Below are 23,122 nucleotides of genomic sequence, written 5' to 3'. Positions count from 1 at the left end.
ATGGGCTTTCTCAAGTTATCTAAAGATATTTCTGACTACAATCTTTCTCAGTGTTGATATCACAGATAGAGACCAGTTAAATGTCAACAGAAATGGAAAATATCTGAGTGGGTGCATGATATAAGCACAAGTGTGTTTGTGTTTGTTGCATACATTGCTGAATGAACTCTGCCTGAAAGTCATTCTCCCCATTTTTCTCCCTCAGCTATTATAAAAACTGCTCTTCCCAACATGGACAGAGAAGCCAAGGAGGAGTACCTGGTTGTTATCCAAGCCAAAGATATGGGTGGACACTCTGGTGGCCTGTCCGGGACCACGACACTCACAGTAACCCTTACTGATGTTAATGACAATCCTCCAAAATTTGCACAGAGTAAGTGGATTTCCTGCACTAGATGAGAATATAAGTATGGTATTTTCACTTGAATTTATATTATAATTTTCAGTGACATTCCAAAAACTCATAGCAAACATTGAATACTTAATTTATAGAGTATGAAAAAAATACTCCTTCACACTTAACAACTATCCCATGTACCATATTTATCCTCATTTTACAGAATTCAAAAACATTGGGGAAATTTCCAAATATCAAGTATGCAGTATGCAGTATGTAACTGAGAATTAGAGTGAGATTGAGATAAGGATGAAAATACCACTAAGATATTGATCAATTATTATTTCTGGTACTGAATAAAAGAAACCAAATGCCCAGTGTCTGTGCTGGGGAAGCCAACGCACTGTAAACTTGCTGTCACACTTGCATGTGTGGCATCTGGGAGGGACAATGCCCATGACTCTCTCCACTCTTTGAGCTAAGGCTGTGCTTTGCCTGTGCAACCCCAGTAACACCATAGGCAGTCACCTCAGTGAATTGGGGAGACAATCATTATTTTCTAAGTATCTTGTACTCTGCCGAAACACTTTTTTTTTGAGCATTTATCCAAGTAATGTGACATAGAGGAATGAGTCAGCAAAGCCTTTCTGACACAAGGACTCCCAAATTGAAATATGAAGAATGGATAGGTTTAGTTGGAACAAGATGAAACCAGCTAGAACATAAGAAATCAGGGGAGAGATAAGGGACATTGTAGTTAAAAGATTTTTATTTTATTTTTTTTAAGATTCCACATATAAGTGAGATTAGACAGTATATTTCCTTTTCTGCCCGGCCTATTGGACTTAATGTTCTCTAGGCTCAACCATGTTGTCATAAATGGCAAGATATCCTTTTTTTAAAGTTGAATACTATTCTATCTTATATAAACACCACAGCTTTTTAAACCAGTCTTCCACCAATGGACACTTAATTTGTTTCTATGTCTTGGCGACTGTGAATAATGTTGCATTGAACATCTGAGGGTAAGGTGAGTGCATGACCTTGCATGGGAACAGAAAAGATTTCACAGTAGTTGGAGCACAGAAGTGCCAGGTGGAGAATGTGGCAACAGGAGCTAGACAATTAGCATAGGCAGGAATTAGCTGAACTTGGATTTATAGGCCATTTAAAGTACCACAAACTTTATTCTAAGATCACTGAAAATCCATTAGAAGATTTAAAATGGAGGTAGAGTTATAGTTTATCTCTAGGAAAATCAGGGGAAAAAAAATCTGGCCTTCTTCCAATGTCTTTCTCCACACTGCACCCAGTGAAAGGGATATTTACAAACATTCATGTAAATTGAATAGCCCTGGCAAGCAAGGGTTATAGCAGTGGAAGTGATAGAATTAAGTATAGGTGTGGTTAATACTTTGGAGTTAATAATGGGAATAGTCTAAGGATTGATCGCCTTTTTCAGATAAAAAAAATGGTTATCAAATATGTGATATTAGAGATTAGATGTCCACTGGTGCTTTTTACTGGGATAGGAAACATCACAGGACAATTGTTCTTTGAAAAGAAAAGAGAGAAGAGACGGGACAGAGGGATGGAGCTTGAAAATGACATATTCAAAGCACCTTTGAGAATTTACCTGAAGGAATTCCAAGGCAGAGAGAATAGAGATGCATTTTCATTAAGAATGTTAGAACTTTTACATCTTGCCATTCATAAATTAGACAATAATGCAACCCTTTTAAACAAAATTATTGAAGTGGAGAGCACCATTTCTCCTTGCCTTTCCCCAGTCTTTTATTCCTCATTCAGTTGCCATTACAGTTAATGCTATAATGTGCAATTCTTCTTTCTCAGAAAATGATTATCTCAATTCAACAGTGGCAGATGAGTTTCAAAAGCAGTCCCTTTCTTAGCGGCAATAACTATTAACTATGATCACACTGATAGAGATGATGAGAATGAGCAGAATAGCAATGGATAAAGGAATGCTCCATTTGCTTGGTTTCACAAGGCTCCCCGGTGTAGGTCTGGCAGCAAGGTGAGGCCCCTGGCTGGCTTATTTACTTAATAAGCATACCTAAAGGGATCATTTGCAAGCTTACCTGGAATATAAAGTTTGAAAGCAATAGAATCATTACACCAATTATGACCAAATTGGGAGATTCATGTTCCACATGATGATTTTCAGTGCCTACCTATGGTAAAACCATTTGGAAACTGTTTTTTTTTTTTTTCTTCCTAAGCCCCATAACTTCATGATTGTAAGAGATATTTTTATTTCATAATTAACAGAAAGGGTATTAGTGCTTGATGAAACTTCACTCAGCAACTAAACCAATCTTGTAATGTTGGGCAAAATGAGCCTTGGTTTATCCAAGGGATTCCATGATGGAATTCAAAGTAGAACTATGTGATGTTCTCCAGATTTAATTTTTCCTTTTGGGTTTATAGTTCATTGAATGTCTATTTCTCCCTTAGTGTCATTGTCTAAAACGTCCTGGTTGTCTGAGTTTTACTTCTCCAGAAACATTCACCAAGACAACCATTTGGTTAAAAGTAACTGAACTTATAGATGGTTCCATTAAACTCCAGTGGGGGAAAGTGAGCGAGAGAAGGATAAAGAGCCAAAGGAGGTACACAATCTAACCAGCTACCACTGTGGGTGAGTGGAACCTTATCTCATGCAGAAAAATCTGCCCTATTAGAAAGAAATAAAAGAAAAGGGAAAATAGAATGTCCTAGGATTTTATATACTACCTCCTGTGAGTCCTGGAGGGCTGCTTCTGCGGGGAATTAGTGCTCTGGAAGTTCCAGTCTGACATGCAATGGGCCAAATGGAATATGAAAGCCAGAGGAATCCCTCAGGCAAAGAAATGCAGGAGCTGGCAGTTAGATGTAGGGCAGGTGTGATATAAAGTGGTAATGGCCAGGAATTGTGTTTGGAGCACCACCAGTTTACAGGATACCAAGGAAAGTGAGTGACAACAACATCACAATGAAATCCATTTGAATAAAAATAGGACAAATGTCACTAATTAGACATGTTTTACTGTTCCCATAGGAGAATGAAAATACACTGTAATTGTATTTTGCCTAGGGAGTTTTGAAGGTAGCATTTTTGTCTTCAGAGCAATGAGGACATTAGTAACAGGAGGAGTGTTTCTTGTGTCTGAACAGCTTGCTGCAGGGCACAGCAGAAGTTTAGTAATTGGATTTTATCAAAAAACGGTCTACAAGTCTGTAAATATAAAAGTAAGTTCAAAAGTGACTTTCAGTATGTTACATATCGCATCTTTCTGAGCTGAAATTAGCTTAATATGTTATGTTGGGCAACAATGAATATGTCCACAGGCAGTCAGTGTGATTATACAGCAAATTGGAAGGTACATTCACATAGACTCACTAATATTCTGATACAGTTGTTCCAAATATATACCTGATAAACATGGTTGAACAAATCCCAAATCTCAGAAGAATCTTGAAAAAAAGAGTTCACTGCTCTGGGAAATATTTGTCTCTCTTTATTTAAAAGACTGCATGTTTCACAAGGCAATGGGGATGTTCTCATCTTTTCCATTGTTCAGAACAAAGGAAGTACTTAACACCTATCTGCTGAATAAATATGTACATAGCTAGCATTGGTGCAGCACTCAGTGTTTCTACTCTTTTCTAAGGTCTGTATCACTTCTCAGTACCAGAAGATGTGGTTCTTGGCACTGCAATAGGAAGGGTCAAGGCCAATGACCAGGATGTTGGTGAAAATGCACAGTCCTCTTATGACATCATTGACGGAGATGGAACAGCACTCTTTGAAATCACCTCTGATGCCCAGGCCCAGGATGGCATTATACGACTAAGAAAGGTAAGCCAAGGAAGGTTTTGCTCATCTTTAAAATACCATCCACAAACTTGAGCTTGGACTGACAGAATCTTAGAGTTGGTAGGCATTTGGCTTTTCCTTGTAAAACACGATGACTATTAGGATCCTTTTAGCACCTCTAATCCATTGGGCCCACTTCACATTTCAGCTGAAGCTCAGGTAAACAGCTACCATGATGGTGCTGACCTCCCATCTTACCTGATATTTCTCTCTTTGTCTATTCCTCAGTGACTTTCCCTAAGCCTCAAGAGCTTAGGGAAAGAGCTTAGGGAAAGCTTAGAGAAAGCTAACTCCGTCTTTGTACAGGGCACTCCAGCTATTAAAGAAAGTCAAAGCCCAGAAGGGAACTCTCAACCAATTGGGAACAAAAGTTGATGGACAGTTAGTATTCTGAGGCATATTGCTTAATGTCTGCTAAGAGTATTCTCAGTAGAAGTCAGTCTCAGTTGCCCCACAATGGTGACAAGTTCAATAGCTTTTAGTCTTTCCCTGTATAACTCTCCTATTTCTGTACTGCTGCTTTCTCAAATATCTTCCAAGATATATTGACATTTCCCCCAAGTCTTTATTGAAAACTGAACTTTCAAGAAAAACTCAAAGACAGGCTGAACATCCAGGTTCAGATATCCTAGCCAGCTCTGGAGCTCTGATTAGAAGACCAACCCTGCTACCACTAGCTGCTCTAAACTATGGGTTAACAGCCCAGTCATTATGGGAAATGAAATAAAACTCAGTTTAGCCTTACTTCTGGGTGTAGGGCTACTATTAGGAAAAAAAATTTAAAAAGTGTCTCTGAATGTAGACTTTGACAATGTGAGACTGCTTTTGCCATCAACCCATGGCTCACGGTAGACATGAAAATTTCTGTTCATTTTTCCATTTTTATTTCTTATAATAAAAAATCATAAGGAATGTATAAAACATAGCTTATTATTTTATGCACACAAAGACTTGCAAGGGAAAAATACTCTTATCCTCATCATAACTTTGTTGGAAATCATTCTACATAACCTTTGTCATGAAGTAGGTCATGCTATTTTTAAATAGATAAATAAGAAGTACATGGGAGATTACACTCTTAGGAGCCAATAATTTCTTCCTCTGTCTTGATCAGCATGTCATTGATACGATTCACTATGTGATTTTCTGATGTTACATAAAGATCCATTATTCCCAGAGGTCCTGCTCTTAAAATTTCCCATTGAAGAGTTATTAACCATAGAAATATGAAATCTTCTGTTTACATTTTTGTATAAATATAATGTTAAAAATCAATTTGAGAAAAAAAAATGGATGCATTTTTTTTCACTTTCTTTTGAGCAATACTGTCTTCAGATCAGGATCCTAGCTTGGGTTTAGAACTCAAGAGTTGCAAAATGTTTAAAAACTCATATTTGAAATGGAGTGCAGCATAATGACACTTGAGTCAATTACTGAATGACCCAGAGCCACATTGTCTTTGGCTAGCAATTCCTAATGTAATGTTTATTGTTATTCTTAACTGCTATCCTTTGTTGTCATAAGATGCTTTTTATAAACTGAAACATTAGCTGTTTTATGTTTTTGTCCACTATTATTCATAAACTTGGAAGCATGTACTTTGACACATGTATTTTACTTTAGAGAATAATTCATGGGCCTTCAATTCATGGGCCATCTTATTTGTCTGATGACAGTAGAATATATTGAGGTACATTGTTGTTATATGAGCTAAAGGTGAGACACAGCTAGGTTTTGAATCTGCCTACATATTTCTTTATATGCTCACCTGCTTCATAGCACAGCACTTAACAGTAGAATATATTGAGGTACATTGTTGTTATATGAGCTAAAGATGAGACCCTCCTTGCATGGAAGCCTTCTGATCTGTACTTATTGCTGAAGTATATCAGGCAACAAGCAAGGTACAGGGGTTCCCACTTTTTTTTTCCTTTCAGGCAACAACAGTCATTAATCCCCCTCTATGAGTGATTGCAAAAATTCTCTGGAAAATCCTGAGGAGAAGGCCTAGAGACTTACCATTGGCTGAGATTTGGGAGAATAGGAGGGATGGAAAAATAGAAGATGCTAAACAAAGAGTCCAACCTCTCAGCTAAGACTGGATAAATATTTTTTTTAATGACCTATAGTACAAGCATGTGGCCACAGTTAATGATAATGTATTGTGTATTTCAAAATTGCCAGAACAAATTTTTATTATTCTCCTCACCCCCCAAAAAATCTGAAACAATTAGTGATGTGATAGATATGTTAATTAGCTTGATTGAACTTTTCCATAACATAAACATAGATGAAAACATCAAACAGTATCCCATAAACATATAGAATTATTATTTGTCAATTAAAAATAAAATTAAGAAATTAACAATAGAATCCATTATATTGAACATTGTTTGAAAAGACCTTGAAATTGTAAAATTGTTATAGTAGGGGTGATTGGCAAATTGTGATTATGCCGATAGTGAATCATTTATTCATAGGTATATACTTGTGCCTAGTAATTTGAGAATCAACAGAGAAGTGAGTGTTTGCATTGTTTACTGGAAAATATTGGCAGGGGGAAGCTAAGTCTCATTAGATCTGAATTCAAATATAAAAATCAACATAAAAATTTTAAGTAAGAATACATATTTAAGCTTGCGTAAGAGTTCTGAAAGACTTCACTGATGGTAGTTTGTGTTCCAGCTTCTTATTTTTTAAAAATCTGCATTGCAGATTTAAAGTTCTGTTTCTTATGAGAAATTGTAATGCAGACGTAACTATCTCCTTGAATCTTGACAGTCATGCATTCTTGAAATCTGGAGTATTGTAAGTTGCCAAGAATTGGTCTATAAGGGTTCTGATGCAGATGGGTCTCTGGTGTATTTAAAGGGACTATCTTCTCTTACCTCACTCTATTAAACCTAGGCCAATGACAAGAGTCTCTTGCCCTGATAAGGAATGAAGTGTTAGTATGTCAGAAATATTTTCAGTAATGGTACAATGAAGCAACTGCAAGTTGTTTTTAAGTGGTCGGTGAGTGCATACTCAGACTAAGTTCTATTTATACTGCACTTACTTTCCTTTTTCTAAATATAAACACAGCTAGGTTTTGAATCTGCCTACATATTTCTTTATATGCTCACCTGCTTCGTAGCACAACACTTAACAGTAAAGACCTTTGCCAAGGCCCTAAAAAATAATAAACCTCATTTTAATTATATAATCAGTAAAGTAGCAATGCTTTGGAAATAAAATAAGAAAACACTCTTTGTTGGGATTCGTGCTAAATTATGCTTTAAAACATCTCCTTGGGCTAAACAATGATTATTTCTAGTTCTTTACATTTCACACACTGTTGCAGAAATGATAAAATATTCTTCCCAGATAAAGATTGTATTCGATGCTGCCTTATCTCCTACCAGCAGAGGCCTGATTAACTGGCTGATTAGTATGCAGGTCATGCTATCACTAGTAAAATTTTATTATGACTCTGAAGTGAAATTTTGATGGCAGAATTCATGACTGTGAATATTTTGTGAATTCCAAGTGAAATGAGCAAAACAAAACAAAACAATGGGAGATTAGATTCACTGAGCTTGTATAATAAACAGATATCAATAAATGCCTGTAAAATTTACAGGTTGAATCTAGGGGAATGGAGACTGATCCCATTAAGACTCACAAATGGGCTTAAATGCACATAACTTTCATCCATCAGCATTATACTCATTTGTTCTTGCTGCTGTGGTCATTAGTGAAGCATTAATCTTTGTCATTTCTTAACAGCCTCTGGACTTTGAGACCAAGAAATCCTATACTCTGAAGGTGGAGGCAGCCAATGTCCATATTGACCCACGTTTCAGCAGCAGGGGACCCTTTAAAGATACGGCTACGGTTAAAATTGTTGTGGAGGATGCAGATGAGCCTCCTGTCTTCTCTTCACCAACATACCTCCTGGAAGTTCATGAAAATGCTGCTCTGAACTCCGTGATTGGGCAAGTGACTGCTCGTGACCCTGATATCACATCCAGTCCTATAAGGTATTTCTCTTTTAAATGACATACAGGCTACTTGAAATGACAAACTCATCATTACAAAATGCTATGATTTGGTACACATTCTGCATGGCTGCCTTTGAGTCTAGGATCACATGACAAAGGAATTTAGGCCCAAACGTGCTCTGTCTATGTGTCCATGTCTATGTGAATATATGCACGTAGAAATATGTGCCTACTAAGAGCTTCACACAATGTCTGACACCAGAAACCTCAAGATTAATCAACCTATTTAGCTTTTATAAAGCCCAACGATGATGCAAAATCCCAAATATTTTGCAGCACATTTGGGTGAATCTTTTATATTTTTTCTTTTATTGCTTTTTAGCATTGCAAAAGCTAGTTTGTCTTCTTCAACAGTTACAGTGATACATTATAACTGATACAGTTATACATTAGAATTTAAAGACATAAGACTGCTGTGTCAATGTACTAAGAGGATCCCATCTTATTTCTGTTTGATGTTTGGCTTTAAAATTAGCTTATTCTCAGTTCATGGGCATTTCTCTTTGGTCAGCATATCTGGTTTGGTGTCTTTTAGACAAAAATCTTTTCCCTCACTTTGAAATTGTCTTTTGTTTACATTTTTTCTGCTCAGAAGTTTTTAGCAGGATGAAAAATAATCATTTATTAAAGGTTTTCTTTTCCTTTTTCTTTTTTTCTTTTTTTAAAGAAATGAGGTTCAATCCTATTTTCTTTTTTTCTGTTGAACTGTAAATACCTTTTCTCTTTTGCCAATCACCCAAATGACAGTACAGGTAGTCAAGCTAAATAGCTTCCTTTGAAAAGCATGCTGAAAATCTATACTTTGAAGGCTGGTCTCTAAGGGTGAAGTGTTGGCTAATGATGTGTTTGAGTGTGGATTTCAAATATTTTCTTTGGAAATTTTGTTGGGGGAAGGAAGGGAGAGAGAGAGAGAGAGAATATAAATAAACTAGGGGGAAGAGTAAGATTTTATTTTAAGGGATTATATAGTAAATCTATATGTTAGATGTCAACACACCCAGCACCCAACTTTGAATTTCTAAGTCAGAGATATCTAGAACAGACCACCCTTCTAACTACTTTATTTAGGGAAATTCTAGGCAAAAGAGTTTTCCAGAAGTTTTATTTATTTACCTTTTTAAAAAATGTATTAAACCCTCATTGCCCACAAGGGTGCTCAATCTAAGAAGCTGAGAGAAACCCTGCAGAATAGTCCTCAATAACTTGAATTTGAACATAGGGGAAATGTTTTCATATCCAGAATACCCTCTTAACACAATATAGTTCCAAATTTAGGATGATAAGTAATAGTACATCCCATAAGGATTCAGATAAAGCTTTCTACAGAAGAATGCAGTCTCAAAGAAGACGAAACTGAGAAGGTAAGGAATGGTCGGTCCGTCCATGGTCAGGTTCAGAGCTATTCAACACACTGTAGATTTATACAGTACCCCTTATTTGGCTAAGGGAAAAATATCTTTGAAAGGTCAAATATTAAATGGAAGGGCAAGAAGTATCCAGAAAGACAAGTTTACATGAACATCCTTTTTCTGAATCTCTAGTAAAGTTATGCAATGGCTTTATGGTGGAATTCTTTTGTAGAGAGGGACAGTGATATTTTTATATATAGGGATAGTGATATTTTAAGTGAAATAATATGCCTCGTTTTTATATTTCTTCATTTTCTCTGAAAGAAATACAAACAGAGGAAAAAATGTCACTTTCTTTATATCTCCAAGCATGAGATTGACTCTAAAGGAAGTAAACAAGATTGGTTCAACTGAGGAATTAGTCTGGGAATAGTTTGAGCCTTCGATTTGACAAGGTTTCTACGCTTAGCAGTGAGGAGCATATAAGGACTCAGGGAGATACCAAGCCATCAGTCCTGTGGAGTAATAGGGGTTCAGATATTGGGGCGATTACAGGAATACTCCAAAATTGTGTCCATGGTACCAGTTATACAGGACCTGCTGTGTGTAGACATATTCTTCATCAGTTAGAGGTGAGGTCTGAGAAATTTTTTTGTGCCGTGGTGAATTGGCAGAGCTGGGTTTAAATCCTGGCTCATAAAACCCCACACACTTTTGCTCCTTTAATGATCTATCCATTCTACTGACCAAAAAAAAAAAAAAAAGAAAACAAAAAACAACAACAACAACAAAAAAAAAAAAACATAATTTCAATACATAGGAAATCAAGCCGTTATTCTCACTGTATTTACTTGTTACTACTATTTTTATTGTTGTCACTGTCTGGAGAGTTGTGTGTAAAAAAAGCTAGAGCCTGGTCAGCACCAACCACCTGGCTTAGAAGTATTTCATTTTCAGACAAGCTAAGTAGGATTTGAAGCTGTGTTACCAGGAAGAGATGGACAGATAAAGTATAAATTGATGACACAGACATATCTGTGTTTTTGATAGATGTCAGGCAAGTACTAGCTCCTATACATCTTTGGTCCCATACAAAGAAGTGAGGTTGTTGTTTCAAAGCATTTACAATAGGCTTTGAAGTGACAGTCAGAAGGTGCTCCCCACACAGCCCTGATAGGAGGTGGACAGCTCCGTGACATGAGAATGCAGCCATCACCAGCTGTGCTTTTCAGCATCTGTTCTGTGTTGCTGAAGCTCCTTTCCTACCAGTTGGGTTATGGAGAGCAGCTTTTCCCTGTCTATGCACAACTGGTTAATTTCTGTAGAAAATTAAATTTCCTGACTGCCAGAGCCATGCCTAGGTCCTTATGAGCCTAGCATATGGAGTTACCCCTATTTATCCTTTTAAAACACAACTCAAAGATATGAATGCTCAGGGAATTATAGGGTAACAGGTATCCATTATTTTCTCTTTAAGATTGTTGAATTTCATATGCTGACAAGAACATACTTACTTTTTTAGGTTAATATTTGCTTTGCCATGCAGCAAAATAGAGGTCTTTATTGTGGTCACTGCCCTGCTAAAATGTATAGCCATTCACTAGTTGGTCAACTTCTGTAAGACTTCTTCTGAGAGCACATCATCTAGTTAGAAATATCCTGCATTTTAGAATTCATACACCTATTGCTATATCTGTATCTGTATCTAGATGTCTGTATATTTCCTTCTAGGAAAAGAATGGATAGTGCATTAAGCAAAATCTACAGTCACATCTTTACCCTCAACAAGAACATTAATTAAGCATTTATATTTTTTAAAAGATGACATATTTTGAATTTAGTCAAATGAAGTTTCAAAGTGTATCATGACTGCTCTCCTGTCAGACTTTTCATCTCTGGAATTCTCTGAGGTTCCGTTTCTTCGCTGGTATGGGATTATAATATCTTCCTCATGATTAAATGAAGCTATTAAATAATCTGTTGTAGCTATTAGAATTACCAGCTAATAAAAAGTTAACCACCAACAACTAACTTTACATTGTAAATGTAAATTAAAACCTACTTCTTATTTTAGCCAAGATTGTTCTAAGAAAAGTGGCTAACTATATGGAGAATGATCTATTTTTGGTTTTTCTATCTGCTAACTAGTATAGTAATAAAACTCATTTAATCTAATTTGTCCCTGCTACTTATATAAATATTGTTACAATGAGTGCTTAATGTGTGTCAGGGACTGTGCTCCTAACTCCTCTCTAAGATAATATGTAGTCATTACTCCCACTTATCAGATGAGAAAACTGAGGATAGAAACACTATCTTATTCAATGTTACACGAATGGTGAAGAGTGGGTCTGGATGTGTTAGTCAGATTTCCATTACTGTGACAAAATGCCTGATAAAATCAACTTTAATGAGGAAAGTTTCATTTGGGATCCTGGTCTCAGATGTTTCAGTCCATGATTCCTTGGCTGCATTGTTTTGTGCCTGTTATGGCAAAGTACATTATGACAGGAGGGCATGGCTGAAGAAGCTAATCACATCATGGCATCCAAGAAGGAAAGACAGAGATACTGGAAGTGATGAGAATCTCAATATCCTGTTGAAGGACATGTCCCAATGACCTAACTTCCTTCCATGAGTCCCTATCTTCTAAAGGCCCTACTGTTTTCCAATAGTGACTTAGGCTATTGGAAATAACCAAATCTTTAACACAAGAACTTTGGGGGATACTCCAAACCAAATTCAATAATTGCTTTTCCTTAAATTTATTTTTTATAATGCAATGCTGTTCTCTACCGGAATGAAACAGTTCTTCTGATTTTTGTAATTCCAACCTTGTCTATAAACTTAAGTGTGGTTTAACGGGAATAATTTATTTGAAATATTAAACTTCATTCTCTAAATAATCTCATCAAATCCAGCATGTAAACCAGGGAAGAAGAAAAAATAAGTAAATTCTGTGGAGTTTACTCAATATGGCTGGGTGTTCCTTGCTCATCTGTCTAGCCACTTTGGACAGGTTTGTTACTGTTGGCTGTGAGTCATATTCTGATCTGGGAGGTCAATGTGGAAACCATGATATTTTTATTTGATTAATCAGATGTTGTGCTATTTATTGTTATTTCCTCCAGACACTGGGGAATGGTTAAGATGATTTCAGTTTTCTGGAAAAGAAACCTGAATCTCCAAATGGATAATTTGCCTGTGCATGGAGATAAAGCAGATGAGTATGGGGGCAAGATTTAAGCCCAAGCTTTGTATTACCATTGACCACTACCATATTGCTTTCTCCACTAGGTTATAAAATCTTGAATGGGAGTAGGATAATGACATCTGATAGTTACTGAGCCCATACTTTGGGACAGACATGTGAAAATAATGTTATATGCAACAAATTATTTATACTTCAGTTAAAATTTTCTACCATAGAGTAGGTTTTAAAAATTATATATATATATATATATATATATATATATATATATATATATATATATATATATATATATTTAGTTTCCGGTGGACACAACATCTTTATTTTATTTGTATGTGGTGCTGAGGATCGAACTCAGTGCCCCACTCATACCAGGCAAGCACACTACTGCTTGAGCCACATCCCCAGGTTTTAAAAATAAATTGAGGCTTTCATGCAAACTGTGATGGCCCTTTTGACCCCTTTTAGTATTTTTATTTCAAGCGTGTTTTAGGTGTCACCATGGTTGAGATTGCACCTGGCTGTTTTTAAGGTGGTCACTTCCTATTTCTTTCAGACCATTCACCTTAAATGAGATTAAATGAGTTGTTTCAATGAAAAGTAGGAATGACAGCCATTTAGAAATCAGAATAGGAGGTTGACATATGATTGTGGTGGTCACAGTGTTCTCTTGTTCTGGTCCCTCTTGAGAGTTAAGTGTCCACTCTACACAAGAGCCTTGCATTGTTTTTCTCTGCCTGGTATTCTGGCATTTTTATAATTCATCTCAGTTACCAGGCTGGCTGTTAATGAGCTATTTTCATGAAAACACTCTTTAGAGTCATGATTTCCAATGAAGCTACAGTGGAAATTTTTCATACTATATACAACTTAATGTTAATTTGGGCTGAGGACTTTGCATTGATTAATTTCTTCTGCAGTCTTAAAGCAATTTCTGTTTTTGGCAAGGACCTACGTGTCTCTCTCTCTCTCTCTCTCTCTCTCTCTCTCTCTCTCTCTCTCTCTAAGACTTAGAATCTGAGATTTACCCTCTTAAAGGATTTTCAAGTGCCAAATAAAGTTTTATTGCCTTATAAGTACAATGTTGTCAGCAGATCTGTAGAATTTATTCATTTTGTATAACTAAAACTCTACTTGTTAACTGGTAATCCCCTGTTACCCCTTAGAAATAGAATTATTCTCTCTGATTTTCTGTTTCTGGTACATCATATAGGTGGAATTATGCAGTATTTGTCCTTTTGCTACTGGCTGATTTCATTTCACATAATGTACCAAATACTTAGCCAAATTGTTGAATATTGCAGGATTTCCTTGTTTTGTTCAGGCTGAATAATATCCCACTACATCTACAGTTCACATTTTATTTTTCTATTCATCAGTTAATGGACATTTAGTTTGATTCCGCACTCCAGCTGTGGTAAACAGTGTTTCCATGAACATGGGAGTGCTAACATCTCTCAGAGATTCTGATTTCAATCCATTTGAATAAGAACTCAATAATGGTATTGCTGAATCCCGTTTTCAATTTTTTGAGGATCCTCCATATTGTTTTCAAAGTATCAATTTTTTTAAAATTACAAATAGCACTATACAAGGAATTTAGTACACTGGTATTTTTACATAATTAAAACTCCCAGTTCAAAAATATCAACTCTTCCAACATTATTTCGAAAACCTCACTATACTTAATTCAACTAGCTAAAATTAATTCATAAACAATGCCATATATTAGCATAGTCAGTCATCATTCACATGGATTCATTTGTTCATTCATTTCTAATTTATTTATTCAGTTGGACAAATTGAGCCACAATTTTGTAGGAAATCGCTACATTCACACAGGCTCTGCTTTCATGATCTTAGCCTATAATAAGAAGGACATGCACATGGTAAACTCACGTCTTTCTAACTTTAATATATAAAAATGATATGAATATATGAAGTTACACATATATATGTACATATACCTTTAATATATGAAAATGATAAATAACATCAGATTTTGGAGCTCATGGGTTACATGGAGGGAAGGATTTCCTAATTAAATTTGAATAAAATAGCCATTGATTTCCAATGATATTAAAATAGAAATATTTCACACTAAAAAGAAACTGGCACACATATGAAGGTTGGACTGTGTTTCTATCTTCTCTGATTTTGTAGTCTCCCTCACCTCATTTCCTTTTCTCTCTCTCAATACTATCCTTTGGGTAGTCAGAGATTCCATTTTCTCTAGAGGAATAATAAAATGCTGGGGCCTTAGAATTCTGGAACTAGTGGAACACGGGTAATATTATTTATGAAAGGTGTTAGAGCAACCACTGGAGCAATTAGAGGCAAAAAGCTGAAAACTTGTAGATGGAATTTTTGATTCTCAAAGTGCATGCGAGAAGATGTTAAAATGGTTTCTTTAGGCATAATAACAAAAGCTAGAATAAAATTAAGCAGTGAGAAAGAAACAGTTGGAGTTCAGTGAAATATAATAACTGATTCATAACTATGGGGTTTATTTTATTATGTGTGGCTCTAAATAGCATCTTCACTTGCAGTTGGCTCAAAATTGTTATCTTCCTATAAATTTTCCATATAGAGGCTGCAAACCAGTGTTTAGCAAAACATTTTTTATAATACAAAAGTGCATTTATGTCTGCTAAATTTGAAAAATAGATATACACTGTCTCTCTCTGAGGGCAGCATTTCCCTAACATTGCTGTAAGAAACACTGTTGGGACTAACGAAGGGTGTCCAGACTTGTTTGCGCTCTTTTCTCTGCTCTAGGACCTCCCCAGTAAGTTAATTTGCTAAGGTGCAATGCACTAAGAAGAAGACAATGTAAGCAGTGCATTTAGACTTTGAACTTTATTTTGTTTTGCAGAACATCTGGAGCACAGAGAATGTTGTGCTTATGTCAGGGTGACACTCAGGCTCCTGTGCTCATCTGTGCTGTAGATTCTGATGCATCTGACATCACAAAATAACATCATGCTTGATCTTAACAGACTGGGTATCTTTTCTTAAAAAAAACCCCACTTTTTTATTGGTGTATAATAGTTTTACATATTGATGGGATTGTTGTTACATATTCATACATGTACAGAAAATAAAATTTCTGATATCCCTTTGATTTTTAGGAGATTCACTCCCACCTTTGTTTTCCATATTCTTCTCTAGCTTCTACATCTGAAAGAAAACATACAACTCTTAAGTTTCTGTATTGAAAAAGACGATGTCTAGTTTCATTTTCCTACAAATGCCATAATTTAATTTTTCTGTATGCTTGAATAAAATTTCATTGCATATTTATATATACCACATTTTCTTTATCCATTCATCCTTTGATAAACTCAAAAGCTGGTTCCATAGTTTGGCTATTGTGAATTGTGCTGCTGTAAACATGGGTTGTCATGTATCACTGTAGTATGGTAACTGTAATTCTTCAGGATAAATACCAAGAAGTGGTATAGCTGGGTCATGTGATAATTCCATGCTTACGCTTTTGAGGAGCCTCCATACTGATTTCCATAGCAGTTATACTAATTTACAGTCCCATCAACTGTGTAAAAATGTTCCTTTTTCTTCAAATCCTCTCCACCATTTATTATTGTTGGTGTTCTTGATGGCTGTCATTGTGAATGGAGGGAAATGCAATCTCAGTGTATCTTTTTTTACATTGGTTCTTTTTAGGTATACATGATAGAAGAATCCATTTTGATCTAACTATATAACCATAGAATATATCTTATTCTAATCAAGATCCCATTTTTATGGAGATACATGATGATGGGATTCACTGTGTAGTTTTTATATATGTACATGGGAAAATTGTGTCAGTTCCATTCCACTATCTTTCCTTTGCCTGTCCCCCATCCCTTTCCTCCAATCCCCGGTGTGTAATCCCATGAACTTCTGTTCTTCCCCTCTCCACCCCTTATTGTGAATTACCTTCTACTTCTCAGAAAAAAAAAATTTTTGACTTTTGGCTTTTGGGTACTGGCTTATTTTACTTAGCATGATAGTCTGGAGATCCATAAAGAAGAATTACTTTATAACATTTACCAGCAAATGGATGGATTTGAAGACTATCAATGTACTTTTGATTTGCATTTCCCAGATTGCTAATGATGTTCAATATTTTTTTCATGTATTTGTTGGCCATTTGTATCTCTTCTTTTGAGACGTTTCTGTTTAGTTTATTTTCTCATTTATTAATTGGGTTATTTGATTTACTTTATTAATTGGGTTATTTGATTTTTTAAAGTAAATCAAATAACCCAATTAATAAATGGGAAAATGAGCTGTGTACATTTTAATTACTATATAAATCGCCCTTCTCTCTTGTCTTTCCAAAGAGCCCACTAAAGGGAAGAAATCTAGTGCTATAGTTAATAATCTGACTATATGTATACATACTCTGGGATCTGTGGACCAAATCTTGACTTTTTACTATTTTTTTAAAAATAAAGTTTTACTAAAACACAGATATCCTCATTCTTTTATGACTTATAGGTCTACAGTTGAGTAGGTGTGACAGAGTTAGTATGATGGGTAAAACCTAAAATACTTAATTAAAACAAATTTGTTAGCTTCTACAGGAGACTGATAGAAATGTGGATTACACCAGTAATTTTGACAACTTGCCTCCCATATCTAATGTTTCATTTCTCTTAAGATCCCTAAAATAATTTCTAGAGCTTTATCAGTCAAATAAATTCTTTGTATTAACATACAGCTCCATGTGATGGGGATTGATATTCTTCATAGTTACCTGAGAACCTTAGTACACATGTGGCCCAAGAAGGCACACACTTAATGTTAAGTATGGCAACAAAAGTTGGCTTCTTTATTCTACCTTTGGGGAAAATCCCCATAAATACCATACAGACCGCAAAGAGGTATCCTGATAAATACTGTGATGTTTACTTGCTTTGAGAAGGGAATTTACACTTTTTTTCCCATGGATTTATGATAAAACCGTGTTTTTTGACCTGTGTCTTTCTTTCTGCAGTACTCAGTGATAGCTGGTATGTGGAGTTTGGGGGATTGAGACTAGAGGTAGTCTTAGCCAAATCCTAGTCTCTAAATTTCCAAGCCTTGACAAATTCTCTGATTTCAGTAACATTTCTCTATCTAAAAGCATGAGGTGGCATGAAACCAAATTTCACTAAAAATATGCTTACTGTAGAATGTGCATTAAACTCTCACAATGTCCAGTAGAGAGTAGGTATTCAACAAGGGATACTGAAAATATTTTGTAGATCTTGGTTAATGCATATTTAGCATTTTAGGTCTGAGACCTTAATATATTTATTTACACTTTGTTATATTAACTGAATGGGAATACATATTTGTATTCCAATTAAACACATGTATTATAGGTTGTTCTCTCTACTAAGGATCAGCACCTAGTCAAACAAGGAGACAGAAGCAGGATGGGCAGAGGGAAAAACCAAGCTATAATGTAGTTACAGCAGAACTTGACTCAACCTAGTGAGTATCTGTGGAATGAGTGTTGCCCATCAGTAAAATCCTGAATCATGCAAAAATGAGGAGAGCCTTCATACTTCTGTTTGCTTAATTTCCAGGTCTGGAAATGTGTTTCCCTGCAAATGAGGCAGACACTAAGCAGTGGATTGCTGGAGGCTGCCTTAAGACCACAACCCTCACAGATCCAGCATCTTTCCTTAAAGGGAGCTACACAGCCCATGCCCATCTCCATCATTGATGGGCACAAAGAACTCATGCAGTGAAGTCACTTGATTAAATTCACTTTGCTGGCTGTCTAGCTCCCTTAGGTTGCCACCTCATTGGTCAGCATATGATGTCTTCCCTGAAGGAAATATATTTTTGTTATACACTTTCATAATCAGACACCAAAGTGTTAAATCAAATTGTCTGAGATGTTTTCAGTGCAGTGTGAAATGGCAAACCTGACTATTAATTATCAATAACTATAATGATTCATTAAGTATTAATAAAAGACTTAAGATATAAGATGGTTAAAATAATATTAATTTTTCGAGAGAGATGAAAAGCAAAGGAAAGTTATGAAATAGAATGCTAACAGCTTTTTTTTTTTTTTCTCCTTGTGATTGGTACATCCTACGTCCCCTCCAGGGGAAAAAAATAATGATGCTTATATTCTGAGAGAAACAAAGATGATAGTGTAGGCAAAGCCATGATATCTAACAATATTATACTCGTAGGGCAAAATAAATCCCTATTTTACATCATGACAAAGGGAGATTGGCATTCTTATCTGATGTTCAAATATTTATGGAAGTCATTTCAACCAAGCCTTTATTTTTCCTTATATTTCTATGTTCTTGTTTGACACAATGTACTGTACAACCTTGCTTTTGATAAAGGACTATCAGATTTGACTTAATGTTGCAGAGGAAAACATAATATTGCGTGTTTAAGAAGATGGCGTATTAAAAATGGACAAATTCCATTTTCATCCATCCATCAAAAGCTTATTAGCTCTACCATGTGCCTGATGCCTGCTTGCTGGAGAATGGACTGGCCCTAGTTGAAGTGCCTTTCAAATGGGCCTCCAGGTACAAATTAAGTTTGAGATTATCTATTTAATTATGTAGCTTTATAGTAAATGAGAATAAGATTTATATAAAGCCTTAGGAAGAATTAAAGACATGGAGAGTATATGCAGTGATACAAAGAACAGGAAAATACCTAAAAGCCCCAAAGCCAAGGGTCTCCAACAAGTGCAGAAGGAGCACAGTGTGTACAGTGTGGAGAGAAAGAGAGCACTTCTGGATAACCTCTGGTTAACAGAAAGAATATGATCTTGGGCTTTGCACAGTTTAAATGTACATGGCCAGGTGAGATCATGTGGGGTAGGCATTTTGTTTAGGGATAGGAATTTGGGGCATAAAATACTTTTTTTTTTTACCTAGAAACAATCATATCTAACAGAACTATGGAATGGTGTATTTTTCCTATTACTATTGGATATTAAGCAAGTAAACAAGCCATTTCAATTAAAATGTGCCTCTAGTTTTTAACAATTACAGACCATATCTTGCCCACCAGTTAATTCCTGGTATTTACCATAGCTTTAGGATTTTATAGATGAATACCATTGTCCAGTTAAAATTTCAAAGCACATGTAAGTTTATGCCATTAAAGAAAAAAAATACTGCTTCGATATAGTTTTGCACTACCCTTTTGTTATTTGGGGCCGTGTGTGCATATTTTCCAAAAATATTTTCCTGTGTTGTAGATGATTCAGATCAAAATCAGAAAAACATCTCATCAAATATCACCATCATCATAAGTACCCAACATTTAGTAAGAGTTTATTATAGGTTAGACACTATAGTCAGGGTATTATACATGTCATCTCACTAACTACAAGATTTGGGAAAATGCATATTATTCTCTTTTTATAAACATAGACATTGAAACTCACAAAAAATTCATATGGACAACTCCAATAATTTACTGGGAGGATTAAATGAGAAATTAATATTCAGGGCTTAGCTAAGAAACTGAAAATTAGGAAGAATAAAATTTTAAAAAAAAATTAAATATATTACTATAGCAATAAAGGATACTAGATTAATTATTAGATATTGACAAGGAATATGGTCTATGCAGCCTGCTGTCTAGTAATATTATTTTATTCAATTCACTTCATCTCTATTCTTTGTTCTGCACAGCACTTCCCAACGTTTCCTCTATTTTATGTAGAGGGAAGTCATCATTGGCACAATGAATAGCTCAGGAGGCTGAGGCAGGAAAACCATTAGTTCAAAGTCAGCCTCAGCAAGTTAGCAAAACCCTGACTCAAAATAAAATATTAAAAGGGACTGGGGTGTGGTCCAGTGGTTAAGTGCCTCTGGGTTCAATCCCTGATACCCCCCCCCCCTAAAAAAGTAACAAGAATATTCTAAGATCAAGAGTGTTTTGTTTAATCTAGACTCCCCAATTTCCTTTATTTCTCATATTTAAATGATCACTGCTAGGGTCCTGCCCCAGCAGGTTTCAGGGGGTCCTGAAAGATGAGTGGTATCCACACAAAGGATGAGACAGGGAGTCATTCCATCGGAGCAATCTCCAGGGAAAGAGCTCTAATGCAGCTTTCTCTGGGTCATCTTTCATTGCAATTTTTCTCATCATTATGGATTCAGAATATGTCATTGACTTTACAATTTCCAAATTTTGCCAAGATGTGACATTTCCTTAACAGTCATTAGGGGTATAGAAAAATGTGACATCAATTTACATTTTTTTCAGGATGTGACATTTCCTTATCAATTATTACGGGTACAAAATCATTAATAAAATGCATCACTAATTTGCATTTTTCAAATTTTCCCAAGATATACAATTTTTCCCAAAATGTACTATTTTATTTTTAACAGATGCCAAACTATGTAACCAGATTCTAAATCTCCTAATCTATCATTAACCTTTAGGTTTAAAGTATACCTGTACTTTATTTCTAATCTAAGATTCCCATCTAAAGAAGTCCCCTTAAATCTTATACTTAAAATATCCTAAAGTCTATAAACTATTTTTAAAGCATCTTAAGGACCCATACAGCTAAAAACTTAAGAATTCTAAACTTAAAATCTAAATAAAATAATATTTCTTATAAAGCTACTTTAATTAATTCCTACATTTATTCTCATAAAACTGGTTGAGCTGCTTTCTCAAAGAGTTTCTTTGTTTCTTAGTCAAGGTACACTAGTTCTTATATCCCCGTAATCTCTTTCACTGAAAGGCAAGTTCTGACCATCAGTCCACTTATTGCCAATATTAACTATGCTCATCATAGGTCCCTACATGAGGTAAAAGAGGATTTATAGAAAAGGGGGGGGTAATGTATCTTTATTTGCCTTAACTTTCCTAAGTGTATAATGTAACTTTCCCTTAATCAAATAAAACTACATTGCTTATTGTGAAATAAGCACGATAATTAGGCTTTCTAAGAGGCTGGAGATACGGGCTTTGGTTCTTAGTTGATATAATCAATGTGGTGCCTAAAATTCTCATGACCTTTAGGAGAATGATTGTTGTTCATTATCACTTTTGTCCTCAATGTGCTGAGATAGTAGAGCATCCTTCTATTTCGTCCTCAATATGCTGAGAGGTAGTAGAACAGCCTTCAAGGCATGAACTACCTGTTATGTTCTAGCCATCTGAAATCTAATTTGGTTTGGCGTTAAGCATATTTACGCTTCCTGTCAAGAATATGAGCCTGAAAATGAAAAGTCCCAATTACATAAAAAAGGTTCTCATGGTTTTGATTTCCCACCAATGTGGCTTTGCCAGCACTTATCCTCACTGTGACCTTGTCAAGACAGTGGGAGGGGGAGCATCTTCACCAGATCACTGACCTGCTTATTTTGCTTTCTAAGCTCACACATCAACATCATCTCTATGTTGAGAGGTCCTAACAGCCTCCTGCACAGTTGGCCTGCCAGCTGATTTCTAACAGTTTAGATCAACCTTGTCCATTATGGCAGCCTAAATTACATGTGGCTCTTGAGTATATATAAAATTTATTTGATTTAAATTAAATAACAATTTCAGTTCCTCAGTTACACTAGCTGTTAGCAAGAGCTAAATAGCTATAGATAGCGCAGTGTCACCATATTGAAGATCACAGAGCACATTTCTACCACCCCACATGTGATTTGGACCATGTCACTCTCCTGCTGTATGTTTTTTGTGACCACCCCATCCATTTCCCAAAGCAAACAAATAAATCTTGACATGGTCTATAAAATACATCCTGATTTCCTCCTTCATACATATCCTCCATTGATTCCTAACCTTAAACTGTACTCTGTCTGAAAGTGTTCAAACATGCTGAACCTCTCCCTTGCTTAGGCTTGTCAATGTTTGCTTTTTCAATAGGATTTTTGTTTTTTTTTTAGTGTTTTAATTATACACCAGTCCTTTTCTTGTATTTTTCACGGCTCTATCACTGTTAGCTCTGAAATCGCTTATTTACTGTGTATTTTTCCTTATATAAACTAAGCTACCCAAGAGTAAGGCCATGTCTGCCTTGTCACCTAATGCAATGTGTTGATCATAGGAGATGTTCAATAGAGTTGCATGAAAGAAGGGAGAAAGGGATGAGATGGAAAGGAAGGAGGGGACAGGAAATGACAGAATACCTCTCTCTCAGTGCTTAACTTCCATCATGCCTACTCTGGCCCTTTAATTTTATTGATGTGGTTTGCATAAACATCCCTTAAAGGCCTGTGTGTCAAAGGCTTGTTCTCTTGCCCTTAGAGCTTTTGAGAGGTCAGGGAACCTTTAGGATCTTTT

General features: G+C 35.7%; 1 protein-coding gene across 3 annotated transcripts in view; it reads left to right on the top strand.

Moving 5' to 3' along the window:
- Cdh8 (cadherin 8) overlaps positions 1-23,122 on the top strand; it is a 362,712-nt gene that overhangs the window by 197,161 nt on the left and 142,429 nt on the right. For all 3 annotated transcript variants that reach the window (XM_046434742.2, XM_058575820.1, XM_046434741.2), the window contains exons 5-7: positions 206-373; positions 4,012-4,199; positions 7,986-8,239. In XM_046434742.2, coding sequence (XP_046290698.1) covers positions 206-373; positions 4,012-4,199; positions 7,986-8,239 — 610 coding nt within the window. The remainder of the gene's footprint in view (positions 1-205; positions 374-4,011; positions 4,200-7,985; positions 8,240-23,122) is intronic.

Source organism: Marmota monax, unplaced genomic scaffold (genome assembly GCF_021218885.2).
Source record: "Marmota monax isolate L192 unplaced genomic scaffold, Marmota_monax_Labrador192_F-V1.1 WCK01_AAM20220418_F8-fsc00024, whole genome shotgun sequence".
NCBI classification, from domain to species: Eukaryota; Metazoa; Chordata; class Mammalia; order Rodentia; family Sciuridae; genus Marmota; species Marmota monax.
Note: the sequence above shows the minus strand (reverse complement) of the source record. Positions and strands in the feature narration are given on the sequence as shown.